This window comes from Sminthopsis crassicaudata, chromosome 2 (assembly GCF_048593235.1).
Source record: "Sminthopsis crassicaudata isolate SCR6 chromosome 2, ASM4859323v1, whole genome shotgun sequence".
NCBI classification, from domain to species: Eukaryota; Metazoa; Chordata; class Mammalia; order Dasyuromorphia; family Dasyuridae; genus Sminthopsis; species Sminthopsis crassicaudata.
This window is the reverse complement of record NC_133618.1, coordinates 498,431,776-498,453,328: the sequence shown is the minus strand read 5'-3', so window position 1 is coordinate 498,453,328 and position 21,553 is coordinate 498,431,776. Positions and strand designations below refer to the sequence as shown.

Genomic DNA, 21,553 nt, shown 5'->3' with positions numbered 1-21,553 from the left:
TATAAAATAAGAATAATACTCATTCCATCCACCTCTGTAGTGAAGAGTTTAACAGAGGTATGTAAAATATTTTGAAAATATTAAAAGTGCTATTTAAATATAAATTTTAATAAAAATAAATGTGAAAAGTTTGTAAACTATAATTATACACACACACACACACACACACACACACACACACACACACACACACACACACAATGCTGCATCATATCTCCAGTTCTTTTTTTTCCTTACAAAGTGCTTTAAAGGATTGAAGATATTTTTATCTTTCCTTTATCTCCAAAGCCCTTAGCTTTAACTTTCCTCTCACCCACTAAAGACCTCACAGTGAGTGTCTCCCTTGGTAAGAGATTATAATAGTAATCCCAACTCCATCACCTACTTGCTCCGTATTACTTTATCAACACCCTATTTCTGATTTATTCTAAATTTTGCAAAATGGGTAAAATGTGAGTCTTGGCTCTATTTTTTGGCCTTGAATATATGAAAATGCTCAACAAACTTAAACAACATGTTCAAACACAAAACAGACAAAGACTATATATGAAACCATGAAATTCTATCACACATAGTATATATGAGGGGGCAGCTAGGTGTCCCAGTGGATAGAGCACCAGCCCTGAAATCAGGAGGACCTGAGTTCAAATCTAGACTCAGAGACACTTTCCAGCTATGTGACCCTGGGCAAGTCACTTAAACCCAATTGCCTGGGGTGTGGGGGGAAGAGCGTACATTTTAATAAAGTATTACTGCTTCACTAGTCTATCCTATTCTAGACCTTTAGGTCTTTTCTACAATCTTAAAATGTTTCTTTTTACCATGGCTATCACAATTCCCCCAACAAGTTTTTGTTCCCTCTCCCTATACAATTAAGTAATAGATCATACAATGGCTATGTCTGAAAAGTCCAGCTCCTTCTGTTTTGTCTCTTCTTTTGTCTGTTTGTTATGTTCCTATTGTACATTTCCTTTCTTCCAAGAGGTGATTGACAACTTAATTAAGAATTCTTAAGTCTTCCAAAAGTTATAATGTAGTCATTGTACAAATTGTTCTCATTGTGATCTCATCACTTCACACAAGACTTCAGGTTTCTTTGAATCTATCTCTTTTTAATGACACAATATTCTATTACATTCATATACCATAATTTTTTCAGTCAATCCTCAATTCGGGGGAAATCATTATTTTCAGTACTAAGTGCCACTATAAATGACACTGCATTTTCAAAAGGACAATGACAAAGTTCATTGTGTTCAGGAAGGACACCAATATAGCAACAGGTCTGGAGATCATATGAAAGAAAAACTAGTGAATTAAACAGCAATGTTTAGTCTAGAAAAAACTAAGAAGAAACAACAGAGTCCTTTAGACTACTATCAAGCAGAGGAGAAAAAAGGTAATTACAGCAAACAAAACTGGACTAATGGATAGATGCTTTAAGGAACCAAATTTTACTCATTATGAGTAAGAACTTTGTAACAAATGTAATGGCTAACAACAAAACAGGCCTATAAAACTGAAATTAAGCCAAGAAGACATTGAATGACCATCTGTGTAGAAAGGTATAGAAAGATTCCTGAAAAAGAGATAGAGAGTGGGATTGAACTAGATGAATTATAACATCTCTTCCAGATTTTAACTATGAGTCCATCAAGCCTTGAATAAAAATGTTAAGGATGCCCAATCCTTGGGATTATGCTTTGCCATCCACTGTGTCCTTGGACAAGCCACTTAATATTTCAGCATATTTACAAGGAAAATGAGAAGATTAGACTAGAGGGTCTTTAGATCTCTTTTGGATATTCTGTGAAAGTATAAGAGTCTAATGAAAATTAGTGAGAAGAGTCTATAGACCCTTAAACTCAATGAGGAAAAGAGAATAAAGTTCTATAAAAATACAAACTCACAAGAAAGACGTTAGATTTGCTCTAGACCGTATATTATACTAGTAATATGGTATAATATGTGATCCTCTTAAGATCATTCCCCAGTGGTATCTATAAGAAAGAGAAGGGAAACAAACATTAAGTGTCTACTATGTACAAGGTACTATGTTAAGCATGTTATAAATATTGCATCATTTAATCCTTCAAGATTTTCAGAAATGAATAAATCTTCAAAACATTAAAACAACTACCATAACTACAATCTAATCAAAATTCAGATTCAGGCCTTATCTGAGCACATTTGTTCTTTTGCTTTCTTTGAAGGCAACTGGGATTAATTGACTTGCTTAGGATCACAAAATAGTAAAAATATCAAGTACCTGAACCCTAATTTGAACTCAAATCCTCACTATGCCACCTAGTACTCCATTTTTCCCCCCCTTTGGATAAGATACCTTCCAAGACTTTTTTTTTTGCTCTTATTTGAAATTTTTTTTAGTTATGCATGCTTTTTATAAAAAAAAAAAATATGAATCATGTTGGGAGAGAAAAATCAGAACAAAAAGGAAAAACCAAGAGAGAAAATGGGAAAAAAAAAAAAAAAGTGAACATAGCATGTGTTGAATTACGTTCATTCTCCATAATTCTCTATCTGGATACAAATGGTGTTTTCTATCCAAAGTTTATTGGGATTGCCTTGGATCACTAAATTGCTTAGAAGAACAAAGTCTTTCTTAGTTGATCATCACAAAATCTTGTTGTTGGTTCTGCTTCTTTCACTTCAGCATCAATTCATGTAAATCTTTCCAGGCCTTTCTAAAATCAGGTTAGTCATAATTTCTTGTTAAACAGTAATATTCCATTACCTTCACATACCACAACTTGTTCAGGTATTCTCTAATTGATGGGCTTCTCTACTTATTTTCCAATTCTTTGCCACCACCAAAAGAGCTGCAATATTTTTGTATATGTGGGTCTTTTTCCCCTCTTTTATGATTTCCTTGGGATACAGATGTACCAAAGCTTTTTGTCACTCAATTCATTAAAAAACAAACAAACAAACAAACAAACAACTGGTAAGTTTAATTAAAGTTAAGCCTCAATAAAAACAAATTTGTCAAACTATAGTACAATCAGTTTAACCCGTGAATTTAATGCTTTTGAGAGAATTGTGTTTTTCTTGCCATCCTGCTAACTTAATAAGTACCATTATTTCTTAGTAGAAAAAGGTCTGTGTGTAAGTCCAAATTATAACAGCACAAAAGCATAATTTACTTAGCAGTCTGAATGAAGACAATTTCATGCTTGCTTCCTTTTCCTTGCAAGCTCTCCCATCTATTTTCCTTATAATAAATGAAGAATAGAGACTTATCCTAGGAGTTTCTAAAATAAGTAGTTTGGATACTTTAGCAAATCACAAGTAACCTTATAAAAAAGCTTCTTAAGCATTAAGTTAGGATTTTCTTGTGGAGACAATACAATGCTATAACACTTAAAACTACCCATTTAATTAGCAGAAACTACTATACTTACTGGCATTTCTAAAACAAGTGAGCTTTTTATGAGTCTCAAACATTTTAGTATTCCAATAAGACAAAAGAAATTCTCCTTACTGTGGAGAGAGCTGGTAGTGGTGGTGGAATTTTTGTTGTTGTACAACTGCTTCGGTGGTTCAGTTGTCAGAAAACTCATTGTGAGTCTATTCGGGAGTCTTCTTGGCAAAGATATTAAAATGACTTGCTATTTTACAGATGAGGAATTTGAGACAAACAGGGATAGGTGACTTGCCCAGGGTCACAGCTAATGTCTAAGGCTGGATTTGAAGTCAAGATGAATCTTCCTGATTCCAAAGTCAGCTCAGTATCTACTCACTGAGTCACCTCATTGTCCTTGAGGGATGGACTAAAGATATATAAATAGTTCACAAAATTTGCATCCTTCAAATTCTCTCTCTCTCTCTCTCTTTTTTTTTGCTGAGGCAATTGGGATTAAGTGACTTGCCCAGGGTCACACAGCCAGGCAGTGTTAAGTGTCTGAGACCAGATTTGAATTCAGGTCCTCCTGACTTCAGGGCTGGTGCTCTATCCATTGTGCCATCTAGCTGGCCCTTCAAGTTCATTTTAAATTAACCATCTCACTTTGATGGTGAACCCAAATTCTTCTACTTAAGGTATGTAATTAACAACCTGCCTAATTCACATCAGGCCAAAAAAACCCCAGTTGGCAGTTTATGGTTTAGCCACCCTGAATAACTCCAAATTAAGGCCCTGTTGAAGTTTTGGACATCTATGGGAAAAATTAAAGGTAAGGAATAAGAGTTATCTACACCCATTTTATTGATAAGGAAACTGAGGCACAGAGAGTATAGTGAATTCCCCAAGTCACAAAGCATGGTAGTAGCAGAACAACACAAGAGTCCAAATCTCTCACCCAAAATTCTTTCTACTGGGGGCAACTTGATGGCAAAATGGATAGAGTACCAGCCCTAGAGTCAGGAGCACCTGAATTCAAATCAAGCCCTAGTAGCTGTATGACTCTGGGCAAGTCACTTAACTCCAATTGCCTCAAAATAAAAAAAAAATTTTAAAACCAACAAAATTCTTTCTGCTATGCAATGCCAGCTTTCATATTTTGAGCTTCTAAATGAACTAAAACTTTTAGAAAGCTAAGACAGCTTCTATTTCTTCCATGTTCCTCTAGAGCATTCAATATAGTGCATTTACAGAGTAAATTCACAGTCTATGCTGATTACCTAAACTTTGTCAAGTATTTATTAAGACAAATATCACTGCTCCACTTTGGTGAGATACCACAGATATCAATACAAGTTTACAATCTAGTCAAAGAGAAAAAAAGGATGAACAAGAAAAACAACTACGGAAAAAAAAAACCTAACTTAAGTGCAAGAGTGTAGTAGGTTAGAGTGCTAGAGTTCAGTGAGGCAGAGTAATATGGCTGGGGACGAATGAAGCATTTTCTTTTTCTTTTTATTAAAGCTTTTTATTTTCAGAATATATGGACGGATCATTTTTCAGCATTAACCCTTGCATAGCTTTGTGTTCCAAATTTTCCCCTGCTTTCCTCCACCCCTCCCCTAGATAGCAATATGTTACATATATGTAATATGTTAATATATTAAAATGTATGTTAAATATATGTAAACATATTTATACAATTATCTTGCTGCATAAGAAAACTCAGATCAAAAAAGAAAGAAAACGAGTTAGGAAAACAAAAAGCAAGCAAACAACAAAAAGAGTGAGAATGTTATGTTGTAAGAGGCATTTTTCTATAAGAAGCAGTGTATTGTGGAAGACAGAACACTAGACTTAAAGAGAGGAAGCCTGGCTTAGATTCATTCCTAGCACAACAATCAAAGTACTGGGCCTGGAAATCTGAAGTTGGAACATGGCTTCAGACACTAAACTGGATGTGTCAACTTCAGTTTCCTCAACTGTAAAACTGTAAAAACTAATGATAATCGTACCTAGCTCTCAGGGTTATTGTGAAAAATTAAAAGTTGTAAAGTGTTTATCACAGTGCCTGGGGTTTAGTAGGTGTTTAACACATGCTTCCTTCCTTCTTATCTACCAATCACAATTTCTTTCTATAGTTTCTTCAAATATAAAATGGAAATAATAGCTAATAACTATCTCAAGAATTGTAAAGATCAAATGACATTTCATGGGATAATAAATTTGATATACTTGTATATAAAGACCTCTTCATATTTAAAAAATACCCTACAAATGTCAATTATTATCTAAAAATCTCAGCTGATTTGGATTATATACTTCCCTCCCTTCATTACTAAATCTGTCTACACGTATATAGTCCAAGTCCAAATATCTGTTGTTGCTTCCAAAACTTCCTACAGTAGATAGATACTGGATTTAGAGTCAGAGCATCTAGGTTACCACCTACCATTTATAGCTGCATAAGGCAACACTCATCTGTAAAACAAACTAGTTGGACTGTGTAATCTTTTAAGGTCCCTTTTCATCTCTTACATCTCTGATCCTAAAATTGGTCAGATTAAACATTCTAAAACACATTTCTGTACACTCTCCTACCCCAAAATATTCAATAGCTCCCCACTGCCTACTAAGCAAAACTGAAATTTCTTGTCTAAGACATTTCAAACCCTCCACAACTTAGTCTAGCTTACTTTTCCAAATTATGACATCTTTCTCCCCCCTCCTTCTCTGGGGGCCACAAAATGCCCTGGCATGTCCTTCCTTTCTCTATCCCTCCTTATTACTTATCTGTCAGGGAAATTATATCCATCTTTCAAAGGACCAATTTAAAAGAAAAACTTGTTCACCTGTCCTAGATCTTTTATGGGTGTTGCCTCAGTCAAACTGAGACCTGTTGAAGACCTTGGCTTAAAAAGATCAAGATCTCCCACTGCATCCAGGGCCATCTCCAGTCGTCCTGATCTATGTCTGGTCTCTGGGCCCAGGTGGCCCTGGATTAAGAGAGTGAGGCAGGTGACCTTGCCCAGCCCTCTCTCACTTACATCCAGATCCCTTACAGGACACACTCCCTGATGTCATGGCCTTCTTTGAAAATGAAGGATAAAGAACAACTGACGAGTCACTAAAGCAGTGCTTTAAATCTGTTTTAAGATAAGGGTTATCAAACTCTATACCAAGAGAAGACCAAAATAGGTACATTTTAGACAATAAAGGATGATACCTAAGCAAATCAGAGGAGCAAAGAAAAGTTTGGCATCAGATTAATGGATAAAGGAAGAATTTATTACAAATTCTTTAAGAAACAAAACAAGAGGCAGTTTGGTCCTATGAAAGTGACAATAATGTAATAAGGTAACAATAATTTGTTAAAATTATCCTTTAATGTAGTAATTTCAAGATCACCATCTTTTTTTGTTTTGTTTTTTAAAGAATCTTTCTCTACACCTCCTTCCCCCACCTTTCCCCTCCTTTTGTTCCAGAAAAGGCTCTTTGCCTACATTCACTTTCCAAAGAAGTTTCCCTGGCGTGCTGCCACAAGTTTATCTGCCCACTTCCATTTTAAGTAATTTTCCTTTGAAAATCTCTTCTGCAACAAAGACCAGTCCCAGGGTTTATTTTTAAAGAAAACTTACCACAAGCTGCTATTATAATACATACACAAGAGAGTACAGTCACAAGACCTGGACTGACTCACTGGTTCTGATAAGTCTTCACAATGGATTCCTATACCAAACCTACCTATTTGAACAGATCACATTAAACAGTTTTCAGAAGAGTTTAATTTGCCTTTTTTTTTTTTTTTTTTTTAAACTTCTATAGTAAATTGCTATTTCACCATAACTCCATGATCTCTTCACTGGCTCATCTATCTCATAATCATCTAAAACTTACAAGCTTTGACATAAAAAAAAAGAATTGGAGCAGTTTAAAGTGGGAGGAAGGACATGGCACAGAATTTCTTGTTGCAGTCAATTACAAAGCTAGTATTTCCTGATACTTGAAAATTTGCCTAAAGGCTAATTTTGATTTTTTTTTTTTTAGTACTTAAGTCCAATAAATATTTATTAAAAATTGGGGCAGGTAGGTAGCACAGTGGATACAGCATGGCCCCTGGAATCAAGAGGATCTGAGTTCAACTCTAGCCTCAGACACTTAACACTTCTTACCTGTGATTTTGGGTAAGTCACTCAAAACCAATTGCCTAAAAAAAACCAAAACAACTTATCATAGTACCTTGATACATAACCTGAGAGCTGTAAATGTTTTCAGAACATATACTTGATGTTGGCAAAAAGCAGGTCCTAAGATTGAGTTATGCTTTTTTTTCAGCTACATCTTTCAACACTGGAAAAGAAAACTGATTAGATTATAAAAAGATTTTTTTTTTTTACTGTTTACCTTTGGAAATTAGCTGCCAAAGAATTTAGATTATGATCAATAGCAAATGAACTGTGAATTAAGAGTACATCTTGACCCTTATTATAGTAGCTATTCATAAATCCTAAATTAAATATATAATTTACTTCACACTGACAAATAACTCAATCTACAACATGAAATGGATATAGGATATATATATATATATATACATATATATATATATGTATTTATTTTTTTTTTACAAAGTGCTCTAAAGTTCATTTTCCTCAAAACTACTGTGAGTCAGGAGTGAAATTATTCTCAGGAAAATACTACTAAAAGCACTAAGATTCACCAACTTATTGCAGACTTTATATAGTTGGTTAATGTCAACAATAGATGGGGCTAGCTTAATTCTATCATCCCTTTATGTTAAAGTGATCTTTCTCTTTTGCTATCTATCTCTTAGACTACTTACTACCTCTGATAATAGCTAGAACAAATTCTAAGGTTTCCAAGCTGATCCTAAGTATTGAAAATATCCTTAGTTATTGGAAAATTATTCTGAAAACTTCGTGCATTTGGTTTAATTCATTTTATATACCAAACATCTATTCATATCTTGGCCAAAAAAGTTACATCTTTGAAATAATGAACTAATACTACATTAGTACTCCCTGCTGCAACCAGGGATGATCTAACATTAAGTGAAGCCAATGGTGATGGCAAAGACTTTTGATAAAATACCAGACACAACACAACAAAGGCAAAAGAGGAGAGCTAGGAGAGCTCCCTCAACTCCCCCCCCCCAATCTAAATCCCCTAGAAGATAATTGCTAACACCTACGCGATCACCACAGTCACTACATCCTCACCATTACATCCTGAGCAAGTAAGAACTTCCAGCCTTACAAAGAGGAAATGGAGGTTTAAAGACAGTTTCAAAACTCCGCGGTGACAAGCTGTCATTAGACCAAAGAATCGTCATTCTCAAACAGGTCACTTCAAGCAAGTTTCGATTTCTTCCCCCGTCTTTACCCACACATCGCGCGTCTACAGTGAGCATCACCAGTTTAGCTAAGCCTGGAGAGCTCCCCAAAGAGGTCAGGCCAACAGGTGGGGAAAATAGCCCCTGGGCGCCCGAGCCTATGGGACCTTCTTGTAGTCAAGGGGGGAGGGGGGCTAGCTGGGGGCGGGGTGGCTGGGAGGGATGTGGTCGGAAGCGGACTCGGAGAGAGGGATTCCACGGGAGGGGGAACTCTAGCCTCCAAGTTCCTCCCGGGGCTCCTTCCAGCTGCGCAGAGGAAATGCCTCCATGGGAGCAGGGACCCAGGCCCGGCCGGCGTTTTCAGCCGGAAACCCAACGGGAGGGCTAACGCTTCCAGGTGTCGGCCCCCCGCCGGAAGCCTCAGTTCCTGCTGCCCGCGGCTCCCAGACTCGGATTTCTCCCGGACTAAAGGAGGGATGCGGAGGGCGGGAGACAAAGGGCGGTTATCGCCCCTCAGGGTCCCGGCCAGCTCCAGGCCGCGGCTTCCTTACCCGAAGCTCGCCCTCAGTACGATGCAGGCCAAGCCTCCGCAACCCCACAGCCAGGTCGTTGACACAGAGGCCACCGTCGTTGTTGACATCGAGCTCCTGGAAGAGACTCCAAAGGCGGAGGCGGTGGTCAGGACCACCGCACACGGCGCCGCCACACGGGTCCTCGGCTGGCGACTGGGTGGGGGCGGCGCCGGGGGCCGGTGGGGAGGCCACGCAGCGACACAACACGTCGCTCACCATCGGGCGCTGGGCAAAGTGGAGGAGACTGGGGTGGGGGTGGGGGCGACGGAGGCGTCCGCGATCGGTGTCCCGGCCCCTACAAGTGCGCGCGTGGAGGAACTCGCCGGCTTCTGCCTTAGTGAAAAAGCGCCGGCAAACGGGCTGGGCGGGGCCGGACTCGGACCGGCAGCCCGCGCGCTTCCGGGAGCTCTGCCCCGCGCCAACTCACCTCCTCCCCACCCAGCCCCAGCAACCAATAGCCAACTTCGATCTCCGCACGAGGCATGGCCTAGAAGGAGGTGCCGGGAGTCAACGCTCCACCTCCGAGTCTGGTCCAATAGGCGGAAGGTTCTTCTAGGGGGAGATTCAAACATCGGTGGGGTTTCGGAATTACTCAAACCAGCTTTTCAAAGTGTGTTTTCCTCAACAATAGGTCAAGTTCTCACGATTAGCAAATTGACTGACCCCAGGAAATTTCGTCTTACGGAAAGAAAAAAGTAAGAACGAAGGAGGGAATGTAGGCTCCAAATTGGAAGCCGCTATCTTTTGAGTAGCAAACATAAAAGCCAATAGCAAAAGAAAATTTAGGTTGTGGGCGGGACCAAGGGTAAAATTGGCATGGACCTTTGCCAATAATCCCTGAATCACTCCAAGTTTTTGTACGCTAACATCTCAGTCCTCCAATAAAATGGACAAATCCAGAGAGCTGGTGGAACATTGGTGAATAAATGATAGAAAACACATCCAATAGAAAAGCAGAAAAAAACATAGGGGGTATGGCGTCCCAACTCGATCGACATGACTACTGACCAATGAACCTTCCAAGTCTAGGAATAGGGTGGCTTGTAATCATGACGGACAGTGACGCTACCCAATGGGAATAGATAATTCTTTGCCGTATCCAACCGGCACGCGAGGTTTCCCTGGAGAAGAGCCGGCGCTCGGCCCCACCGGGGAGGGGAGGGAGGGAAAGCTCCGCACGTCCCGGCGGAAGAGGCAGATTCAGGAAGCCATTACGCAGCTCCTTGGCGGAGGTTCGGCCGGCCGAGGCTGGGCCGTACGCACTTTGCGTAGCGCCGGAGGTTGTCAAGGGCCTGGGCCTGGGCCTAGGCCTTGGCAGTGGGCAGGGGAGGCCCTTCCCCTGTTGGGGGCGGCAGGCCGAGGAAAAAGAGGAATAGCAGGGAGCTGGGGAAGGGGGCATTGGGAAGACCATGGCGGTGCCAGCTAAGAAGAGGAAGATGAACTTCTCGGAGCGTGAGGTGGAGATCATAGTGGAGGAACTAGAGCGCCAGAAACACCTGCTCATCAACCACTTCAATGCAGGCGTGCCCCTGGCGGCCAAGAGCGCGGCCTGGCACAACATCCTGAGGCGAGTCAACGCTGTGGCCACGTGCCGCCGGGAGCTGCCCGAGGTCAAGAAGAAGTGGTCCGACCTCAAGACCGAGGTCCGCCGCAAGGTGGCCCAGGTCCGGGCTGCCGTGGAGGGCAGTGAGCCCCCTGGCGGCCCAGAGGAGGGGGGCCCCGGTGGCCCCGGGCCGGGTCCTGGAGGCGCTGGCCCCTCCGTGGCCCCAGTTCTGCTGACCCCCATGCAGCAGCGCATCTGTAACCTGTTGGGTGAGGCCACCATCATCAGCCTGCCAGGCGCAGCTGAGATCCACCCTGTAGCCCTAGGGGCGGCCACCGCTGCGGCCACTGTCACCCTGACGCAGAGTGAGTGGCCCCATACCGCCTGGAGGGCAGGAGTCCGCGGGAAGGGCTTTGGGAAACCATGGCATGGCCATACTGGAAGGAGCCTTAGAGCGCCGTGTAGGCCAAGCACCTAACTTTACAGAGAAGCATAAACGGGCCAGTAGGTTGGTGACCTTGGGTCAAACAGAACCGAGAATAGGATGAAAGGTCACTTAGTGGTCATGCAGTCCAGTCTCCCACTTTTATAGAAGAGGAAACAGGCCCGCAGAGGGAAAGGCTGGCACAAGGTCACTCAGAAGGACTGCAGAACCGGGACTAGAATCCCAATCCCCCGATGTTGATCCAGGACTTTTTCCGCATAGGTGAAGTCCTGAGCAGCTTTGTTGGATGTTTTCTAGGAAGGTTGTTGATTTAAAACAAACAAACAAAAAACCTTTAATGCCAACTGCTTTAAGGGCCCACCTTGATGATTTTGTTGGTCTCCTGAAGATGGGCACTTGGGTCTAATGATTATTCACAGTGTCCATTCTTGAACCTCCATTTTTCCTCAGATGTCTAAAGGAAGGGTAGTGGATAGAACACTGAGTTGGAGTCTGGAAGTCCTGGGTTCAAATTTAACTTCTGGCTTCTTTGACAAGTCATTGAACCCCTCTGTGGTGACTGTTGTCTATTCCAGGAAGGGAGCAGAACAATGATCAATGCGTGTTCCATGGATGTTCCATGGACTAGTCATAAATATGGAAGCTGTAAGAGAGTATGTCTCTCTGTCATCCTGGCCTCCCTAGATCCGCTACTCAACTGGCTCAACCTGGTATTCCTTACTGTATGCTAATTGGATTACCACTGATTTCCTTCATTTTGATAAATAATCATTTTGGCTCCTATATTCTGCTTAGCAAAAAAAAAAAAAAGAAAGAAAGAAAGAAAAAAAGAGAAAAGATGGAGGCAAAGAGCACAAGGGAAGCTTGATAAGAAAGGCTATAATAAATCTGCCTAGAATGAAATATGTATTTTTAATTTAATTTTATTTCCTATTTCCACAAAAACCTTAGTAACCTTCTAGCTTTTCACCCCACTAAAGGAGTATATTCTGTGACCTCAAACATGTCTTCTCTTACAGTTCCAAACTCCAGCTGGTTACTTTGGGAGTAGATGCTTATTTTTCTAGGATTCTTTTGACTTTTTTTTTTTAATTTATCCTTTAGTTCCTGCTGAGACCACCTATCATACTTTGGAGGATGGAGTGGTAGAGTATTGCACAACAGAGACACCCACGACAGTAACTGCCGAGGCACCTGTGGAGATGATGGCCCACCAAGCTGATGTGTCTGTCAAGCCTCAAGCACTGAAAAGTCGTATTGCACTGAACTCAGCCAAACTTATACAGGAGCAACGGGTCACCAATCTGCATGTAAAGGAAATTGCCCAGCATTTAGAACAACAAAATGATCTCCTGCAGATGATTCGTCGTTCACAAGAGGTGCAGGCTTGTGCTCAGGAACGCCAGGCCCAAGCAATGGAAGGGACCCAGGCAGCCTTGAGTGTTCTCATCCAGATCCTCCGTCCCATGATTAAAGATTTTCGCCGCTATCTGCAGAGCAACACGCCAAGTCCTGCTCCACCATCTGATCCAGGTCCAGTGACCCAGAATGGACAACAAGATAGTCTTATCCAATGACTTAAAGATTAATGAACTCCCTCTTCTGTGACTGAATGGGATTCTCTGTTGTATTTCAGGCAGGTCCTATGGTTTTCCTTAAGATAGGATAAACCACATGGATAACTTCCTATTAGACAGGAATTCAGTGCTCTTGGTGCATAATGTGTTTGAGAGCTGGAGGAAGTTGGGATGTGGAACTTGAGCTTCTTGGAACCAGAGTTGCCTTCTCCATGAGGCCTACTGCTGTTATCCCAGGAGCTTGAAGACTGGCTGGTCAAGGCATCGCCTTGCTGGAGGACCAGGCACAGCTGTGAGAACGTTACTTAACTCAGTCTCCTAACTAGACGATTTCCTATGAAGGTCAAACTGGACATAGTGCAGCCAAGAGGGAGATCCTAGGTGTTGCCATCTTGAATGATGATAATGGTGCTAACCCTTGTGCAATATCACCTTTATCTTCCAGGAGGCAGTATCACTAGGATTGGGGCTGAAATTGCACCCTCTTCTCACTGTGCCTAGGTCCCAGGGGATTAGAGTAAGGTATTCTCCCACAGGCAACAGATTCCCTGCTCATAGCCTAGAATGTTTCCCCAGAGATCTGATGCCAGCATCTGTGACTTGAAGCTAAAGTTCACCAGTGCTGCTCAGGAGGGGTTCAGTTGGAGGGGAGTGTCTCTGGCTGCCAATAATGTCTTCCACAGACTCTCACCACTCTTCCGGTGCCTGGTTTTTTCCCCCAATATCCTTTAGTTGGGTGGTATTTTTAGTTCCAGGCTCAGGCTCTGGACTAATAATTGCTGAGGAAGATAAGCAGAGGGATAAAAGATCATTAACTCTCAACTCTTTGCCTCAAGGAGTTGCCCTTATTGAGACCTGTATTGAATTCTTGAATACAACTGAATGGCCTCTATCAAACATGTCCACTTCTACACATGTATCACAGGAACAAATTCAGTTTTTTCAGAGTACAGATCTGCAGTGCAGATTCATCCCATTCTGTATTTCCTTTAAATCTCAAAAGTTAAATGCAGAAAAACTGTGCAGCAGCATCGCTGTGGAGCACTCATCCCCAAAATGTTAGGTTACTCCACAGAATTGTTCAAGATATTCAGCTGGGACGAATCCAAAGCCATGATTGACACTGAACATATGGGAAGAGTAGAGTTTGATTACTATGAAGACTAGAACTTTTGGATTCTTGGAAAGTTGACCATCTCTATACCTTTTTTCAAAAAAATGTTCTGCATTGAGAAAATCCCTGCTTTTGGAAAGGAGATGGTACCTTGAAATACTTAAAGTTGGACTTCATTATTCAGTCCTTTGAATCTACTCACCTTATTTTCAGGAGCCACTGTAATTTTTGAAGGTTTAATTCTAATTGAGTGGCTATTTTTGGTTAAGTTTTTAAATTTTCACCTATCACTGAGGCCCTTGCAGCTACATAAGCCCATGTCACCTTTGATGAACAAGGTTGGGCAGTATCACTGTATGTGCCTTGACCAGATGTGGCCCATGGTTGCAACCCAAGGTACCAGCCCCCAGCTTTACAAAGGGAAGATGCTGCCTCTGTGGGTACTTGCATTTAGAATTGTTAACTTTCACTATTGCAATCAAGAGAGACACTCCCTTAATCCCCTCCCCCTCCAATTCCTTAGTTCTATTATTACTGTAATGCTGATGGCTTTTCTGCAGAGCCATGTATGTCATCCCAGTAAAGAGCTGGGCTCATTAATGGAGGTATAAGAAAAGTTTTTGAAGATATGCGTGGTTAGTACCCCCCTAAACCCTTGGAAATTGCACCAGCAGCTCCATCAGGATTTAACTGCAGTGGCCTCTGAAAATTTGTACACAAGAAAACTCAGCTGGATTTTACCCATTTTTGAAGTCTGAGCCAGTATTGTGTCTGATCCAAATGACTGGATACAAAGAAGATTCCTGGGGTCACTTGGACTAGTTCTTTCCAAGTATTTTTAATAATAAAAGCCCATTTTTTATACATAATATTTCTCTGTCTATTTATTGGTTACATAAAATAGTCATGGATTTAAAGATTGAGTCTGTGAAGTTAGATCTACTAAAAACTTGCCATCATTTTGGGGTATCATTCAAAGATTGCATAGAATGATGAGTAGCTTTATGTTTAATGCCTAACCTCCTGAAGTCTTTCCCTTAAACAACTACAGAATCTTAGAATGTAGACTTCGATCTAAAAGAAACCTTATGGGTTCTCTCATTTTATAAATGAAGGAAATGGTACCTGGAAAGATTGTTTTGCCTAAAACCATCCACATGGTAAATGGCAGACACAGGATTTGAATCTGGGTCCTCAAATTACAAGTCCAGAGCCCTTTTCTTCCTACTATGTTGAAGCACCCTTGTTACTTACAAAAACAAAAACAACTATTTATTAAAAGTTTGAATGAAGGTCTAATGCTAGCTATAAATAATTGTCCTTACATTGACCTGTCATTCTAGAACTCCAGCTTTCATAAAGTAATTGTCATTGCCATCACCAACTAACTTCACATTAGATGTGTGCCTGCTCTTGATCTGGTGCTGATGAGATTTGATATTGGAGAAAACTGAGGAGTTGATAGGCTTCATTAGTATGCTCTGACGTAAACTATAGCCTCCACTCAGCCATAAGTTCTTTTGTCTTAAAACTGGAAAATCAAATTATGGTTGGTTCCATTTAGAATATTGATGACATTTATTTAATTCAGTGAGCATTATATGGACAGAAATATTTCTGAAATGTAACATGTTAACATTTTCCTTCTTAGACTATGTTAAACAATAGAACCTATTGTCTTGACCTCCCCATCATCCTGAGTTTTCCTCTCTAGATTATGTTGGAAAACTACTCCCAAAACAAAAATGATTATTACCAAAGTGTCTTGTTCACAAGGGTAGTGACTGTGATATATTTCATCTTCTCTCTGCCCCAGCAATTTACACAGTGCCCTCCACATACTTAAATGCTCATTGACATTGGACAATTAAGATTACACACTAAAAGCTGTTGAATTAGGCCAAGGAAGAAGTATTGTGGATGTGTGACGCAAGAGAGGGAGTTTTAACGAGTATAATAGACTGGTCAAAGAACAAAATCCATCCAATATTGTTCTATCCCCCAAAGTCCTCAGCTCATCCCCAACCCATCCTTCCTGGATGGTGCTAGTTACTTGTGTTTTAATCTCTGAAAATGACCAGGAAGAACTGCTGCCTGATGACTTGACCTTCCTTACCTGGAACTTCATGCTGACAAGGGTAGAATTTCCAGGAAATCAGTTTTAGATGATGAAGAATTAAGGGCAGAAATAAGCCCAATGCTTCACAGATGAAGATCTTGAGGTAGGTTCTCCTTTTAAAAATTGACGCACAGGCTTCCTCACAAGAATCCAGCCAGTTGTGCCCACAATAAACTGGTAGTTGCTGCCTAGTAAACATGACTGGAATGGCAAGTTTCATGAGGTAATGAATGACCTCTGTTTGTTATAGTTGCATGATTGTGGTCATGCTTTCATCTAAGGACATAAGTAAAATAGGTATTAGAGCTTAAGTGGTCCTTTAAATATCTACTCCAAGTCCCTCATTTTACAAGATAAGAAAAGACCCAAATTCAGACCAAAATTTAAGCTATATGCTAGGTGCTTGACAAAGTGCAGGGGCTACAGGACTATAGGAACAAAACAAAGAAAAACAGTATCTACCTTCATGGAGCTTACATTTTAAGGAAAGCAATATATATCCAGAAAAGAAAATGCAAAATACATACCAAGGAATTTTGGAGAGGTGGGAGTCTTTTAAAAAAGTTTTAAAAATTTGTTTTTAATACATGTTGCTTTTTGAATCATGTTGAAAGAGAGTGAATACTGCATGTATTGATTACATTCATTCTCCATAGTTCTTTTTCTTGATGCAATCGGCATTTTCTATCCAAAGTCTTATTAGAATTGCTTTGGATCACTGAGAAGAACCAAATCTTTCATAGTTGATCATAGCACATCTATTATTATGTATAATGTATTCCTGATTCTGTTTGTTTCACTCAGCATCAGTTCATGTAAATGTAAATCTTTCCAGGCCTTTCTAAAATCAGTTTGTTCATCACTTTATAGAACAATAATATTCCATTATCTTCATATACCACAACTTATTTAGTCACTCTCCAGAAGATGCTTTCTAATTCTTTGCCACTATGAAAAAGGGCTGCTACAAACACTTTTGCACATATGGGTCCTTTTCCCTTCTTTATGATTTCCTTGGGATACAGACCCAGTAATGGCACTGCGGAGTCAAAGGGCATGCACAGTTCTATAGCCCTTTAGGCATAGTTTCAAATTGTTCTCTAGAATGGTTAGATCATTTCACAACTCTACCAATAATGTATTAGTGTCCCAGTTTTCCTACAATCCCTCCAATATTCGTCATTATCTTTTTCTTTCATCTTAGCCAATCTAAGAGATGTGAGGTGTTGAGGTGGGAGTCATTAACACCTGGGGGGATGAGGAAAGGCCTTGAGTAAAAGGTAGCATTTGAATCTAGCCTTTAATGGAGGAGGTATTCCAAGAGATGGAAGAGCATTTCAGACATGGGAGACAGTTTGTGCAAAGTTGAGAGCTAGAATGTCATGTCCGAAGTGCAGCAAAAAAGACAATTTGGTTATAATATAAAAGTATATGAAGAGCACTAACTCTGAAAAGATATATTGGAGCCTGATTGTGAAGGGATTTATATTTTAATCCTGAAAGCAACACTGAAGTTTCTTGAACAAGGTAGTAATAGGGTCAAACATGTAAGGTGCACGATCAGGATAGCCCTTGATCTATTTGATCCTTCAATCAGTATGATGAAATGATAAAGCATAGATCTTTGTCTGAAGGGCTCCTTCTTGGGAAATACATGTGCCTTGACTCCTTGCTGAGAGCTCTCAGAAAACCCATCTGATTGGTTTTCAGTGATTGTGACTTATCTCCAAGATAAATGGTGCTTGGGAGGAAGGGGGGATGTCAGAATAGCCATCCCTCCCTCCTTCCCATAAAAGACCGAGGGAGGGAAAGCTGGATGAAATGGGCTGGAGGCACTTTTCAGCTAGATTTTATTGAATTTGGGAAGTTTTTAGAGGAGGGAATGGTTCTTCCAAGAGAAGTCTTTTCCCTTCTAAATCTCAGTCAACATCTTGTAGATAGTCATAGTCAATGGGAACCAACTATAAGAGGTCTCCTGGATGTTCTCTCAGGAAGGTTCAGGTCACATGTTTACCTTCATTGGAGGTGTTCTTTACACATAGAACAAGACATGTCTTGTAGGATTCATCAAATTGTTTAGGGGCTCCTCTGATCAATTCCTCCTTCAAGTACTTTCGGACTATTAATTTGGTACCTGTGTGGAAGATGAATTGGAGAGAATAGATGTTGGAGGATGGAATACTACAGTAGAAGCCATACCCTAAAACCATAAACCACAAAGGCTAAGCTAGTTTTTCTTCAAAATGTGCTGAAACCATTCTTATGACTTCATTGGCCAAAGGTACACAACTTCCTGGTAGCCTAAGTACAAAATCCAGCAAAGGACAAAAACCGGGCAAGCTTCTCTCCAGTGGCCAATACAGAGGCAGGAATGCTGCTCCCAACTGAATCAGTGCTGCTGTATTCTTGCTGAATATACTTTCTCTTCTATGTCTACCAAGATATAGTTTCCTTCCTTATCTCTTTTAATTAGATCTATTTTTGCTTTTGCTTGATCTGAGATCAGGATGGCTACCCCTGCTTTTTTTACTTTACCTGAAGCATAATAGATTCTGCTCCAGCCTTTTACCTTTACTCTGTAGGTATCAACTCTTCTTTGGCTAAATCAACCTTTTGTTAATTGTCAGATGGTCTATACATACATAATTTTGTTACATATCTTAATCTGAAACATCAGACTGACCTGCGCCAGTCCCAACACATACAAGACTATTGTGCTTCTCCAGTCCAGAACAGAAGAGGTTCAGACTAGTTGGATGATAAGTGGTGTGAGGGGAGGGAAGGGGTCAGATGTGAAATATGTTGTGGAAGTAGATTTGATTAGACCAGACAACTGACTGGGTATGGAGAATGAGGGAAAGGAGTAGAAGATGACTCCAAGGTTCTGAACCTGATGACTATCACCACAGAAAGAAGGAAGTTAGAAATTAGGATTGTTATGAGACTAAAGAAAATGAATTCTGTTTTAGTCATGTTGAGTTTGACATGGCTAGAAACATCCAGGTATAGAAAGCTAATCAGTCAATAAGCATTTATTAAATGCCTACTAAGTGTGAGGAGCTATCTATTAAATACTGGGACTACAAAGATGAAAGTTCTTACCCCCCAAGGTGCTTATATTCTATCTGGTAAAAAATACAAAGTGAATATCAGTGGAAAAACCTAGCAGCTGGTGACATTTGAGCTGAGTTCTGAAGGAGGCTTAGGTTTCCTGCAAAAGTCAGGAGGTATGGGTAAGTCCAGGTATGGGTAAGAGCTTTTCAGTCATACAGTCAGGAAATCTAATTTTGCATATGAAAAACAGCAGCAAGGCCAGTAAGAAAATTGAACTGTAGCATGCATGAAAAGAAGTAATGTATAAGAAGCCCAGAAAGGCAGGTTGGAGACAGGTTGTGAATAGTTTTAATGCCAAATGGAAAAATATGTGCTTGCTCCGAAAGGCCTTAGGGAGCTTATTTAGCATGATTAGATTTGTGCTTTAGGAATATCACTTTGGCATCTAGCCAATAAGCAACTGGGAACACCCTGGAGTTCCAGAGAGAAATTAATGCTGGATATGGTGATATGGGAGTCATGTGCATAGAAGTGAAAATTGAACATGGGAGGGGAGAAGACTTTTTTCCAAGACAGTACTTAATATGTTCTAGAATTTAGATCTCCTTGATATCTTAATGATGAAGTGCTAGAGAGGGTAGGTGGAAGGCTACCAAAAGAACTTTGCTGACTCTTTTGTTTTGTCCAGAGTTGCCCCCAAATTGGTCAGTCATTGACTTGTGGGGTGGATCCTTGTCTCCTAGATGATTTGAGTGAGTCTCCAGTAAACACTGAGCAAAAACAACGAAGTTGAATCTTTTCTCTTCAGTTGTAAGGAGGAAGGTGTTTCACACCTCGAAGCAAAAAGTCGCTTCTATTATTGCTTGTCCTTTATTTTCAAAGATTTGATATCTAGACTTGCGAGTGAATTGGATTTAAGGGAGGCACAGTAGCACAAAATCATCAGCCTCATTCTCTTGTCCAGAGTCATGAAAATCCATGGCAAGACAAAAGGCAGGGTGACTGGCAATGGCCTAGGATGCAGTAGGGATCTTGGGGTCTAAGACCAAGCTCTCAGGCCTTCACAGCACCTGCTTCAGCAGCCTTCACAGCTTTTGAAAGAAATTGCATTCATCTGCCCATCCCAGTGGGGTGGGGAGGGGGAGGAGAAGAAGTCTTCTCAAACTCAGGTGAGGAATTTGTGTTCTCCAAATCCCCACGTCCCACATGCATTTCTCTCCAGAACTCCAATGCATTACAATTGCTTTTTGTCTGGAAGTCAAAGTGATGGATTTAAGACTTGTTGCTTACCTGAAGCAGGTTTAGCCTGTCTGCATGATGATTTTTGCCAGGATGGGGCCACTATGTTGCACTACAGTTTGTTGAAGATGCAGGTGAAAATTGGGCAGCAGGTGGACACCAAAGGTGGACGAGCAACCCTGAAAAGGGCTTGCAAGCCCTCACTCCAAAGGTGCCAGTCTCCCTGACCACCCCTTATATTCCACATAGCCAAACAGGTGTAAGGAATGAAGTGTTATTCCCTCCCTCCAAGAAAAGCTTTAGGAGCCCCTTAGCTTGATGTGAAAGCAAAGGAGGGGCTCAGCCCACAGGCCCAAGCACGCTTCTTCCTGAGTCACTCCCAGGTGGTGCCCCAGTCAGAGGCAGGCACAGCACCTGGAAGAAGTACCGGGCAAATTCCGGGCCACCCATGGAGGAAAAGGGGAGAGGGCGGGCAAAGAAGACTAAAGACTGATCCTGAAACACCACAATGGCAGGTCAAGAAGGAACTGGAGAAAAGAGTTCTTATACACCCTTAATTTACTCCTTCCTTTCCTTTTCTAGAAAACACAAGGATACTCTGAGTATGTACTTAGAGCTAAGCAGGTCCTTGAAGGAAGAATGGAAGGGAAATTGGTAGGATTTGAGTAATGGTACTTAACATTTTTCAAATCAAATATTGAAACACAGTCAAACAGTGGACTGAGGACTCAAAGGCAGGAAGACTCGGAAGAATTGCCTGGCTGTTTGGCTGGGTAAGTCACTTAAGCTCTCAGTAAGATCTAAAATTCAATGTTTCCAATCTGTAATAGTGGAAGGAGTTTCTGTGCTGGGAATTCTCTACTACACTGATGGAATCCCAGATACACACACACAGAGTTATGTAACATCTCATTTGATTGCTGACTGCATCCTTTCTAGGTAGGCAGGCTGGCAAAGACCACATTGCCCACTTTGCAGATAAAGAAGCAGAAATGCGGACTGTTTCTAAGGAACGGGACTGGTTACTTTCCCCTTTGGCTGTTGTCTTTTAGTGATAAGTCACTTCTTCATTTCAAGGTTCCATGCTGCCTTAGAAACTCATGTTGATTCCAGTCCCTCCTAACACTGGGAACTGTCACATGGAAGCTGGATGGCACCTGTTGAGGATATAGAGGA

General features: G+C 40.9%; 2 protein-coding genes and 1 long non-coding RNA gene across 5 annotated transcripts in view; 1 reads left to right on the top strand and 2 right to left on the bottom strand.

Annotated features, from left to right (window-relative positions):
* SLC25A25 (solute carrier family 25 member 25) overlaps window positions 1-10,218 on the bottom strand; it is a 32,397-nt gene extending 22,179 nt beyond the window's left edge. For 2 of the 3 annotated variants that reach the window (XM_074293750.1, XM_074293752.1), the window contains exon 1: window positions 9,266-10,218. In XM_074293750.1, the coding sequence (XP_074149851.1) occupies window positions 9,266-9,505 (240 nt within the window). In that variant the 5' untranslated portion in view covers window positions 9,506-10,218. The remainder of the gene's footprint in view (window positions 1-9,265) is intronic. The other variant, XM_074293756.1, reaches the window with a different exon arrangement.
* A 240-nt stretch (window positions 10,219-10,458) lies between these two features.
* On the top strand, window positions 10,459-14,834 carry NAIF1 (nuclear apoptosis inducing factor 1). The gene is made up of 2 exons (XM_074293757.1): window positions 10,459-11,194; window positions 12,379-14,834. The coding sequence occupies exons 1-2, from the start codon at window positions 10,696-10,698 to the stop codon at window positions 12,849-12,851; spliced, it is 972 nt and encodes a 323-aa protein (XP_074149858.1). The 5' UTR covers window positions 10,459-10,695; the 3' UTR covers window positions 12,852-14,834.
* The window catches only part of LOC141557702 (uncharacterized), a 35,795-nt gene continuing 27,751 nt past the window's right edge, over window positions 13,510-21,553 (bottom strand). Inside the window, exons 2-3 of the long non-coding RNA XR_012486869.1 lie at window positions 16,082-21,534; window positions 13,510-13,630 (exon numbers count right to left, since the gene is read on the bottom strand). This is a non-coding gene — a long non-coding RNA (uncharacterized LOC141557702). The remainder of the gene's footprint in view (window positions 13,631-16,081; window positions 21,535-21,553) is intronic.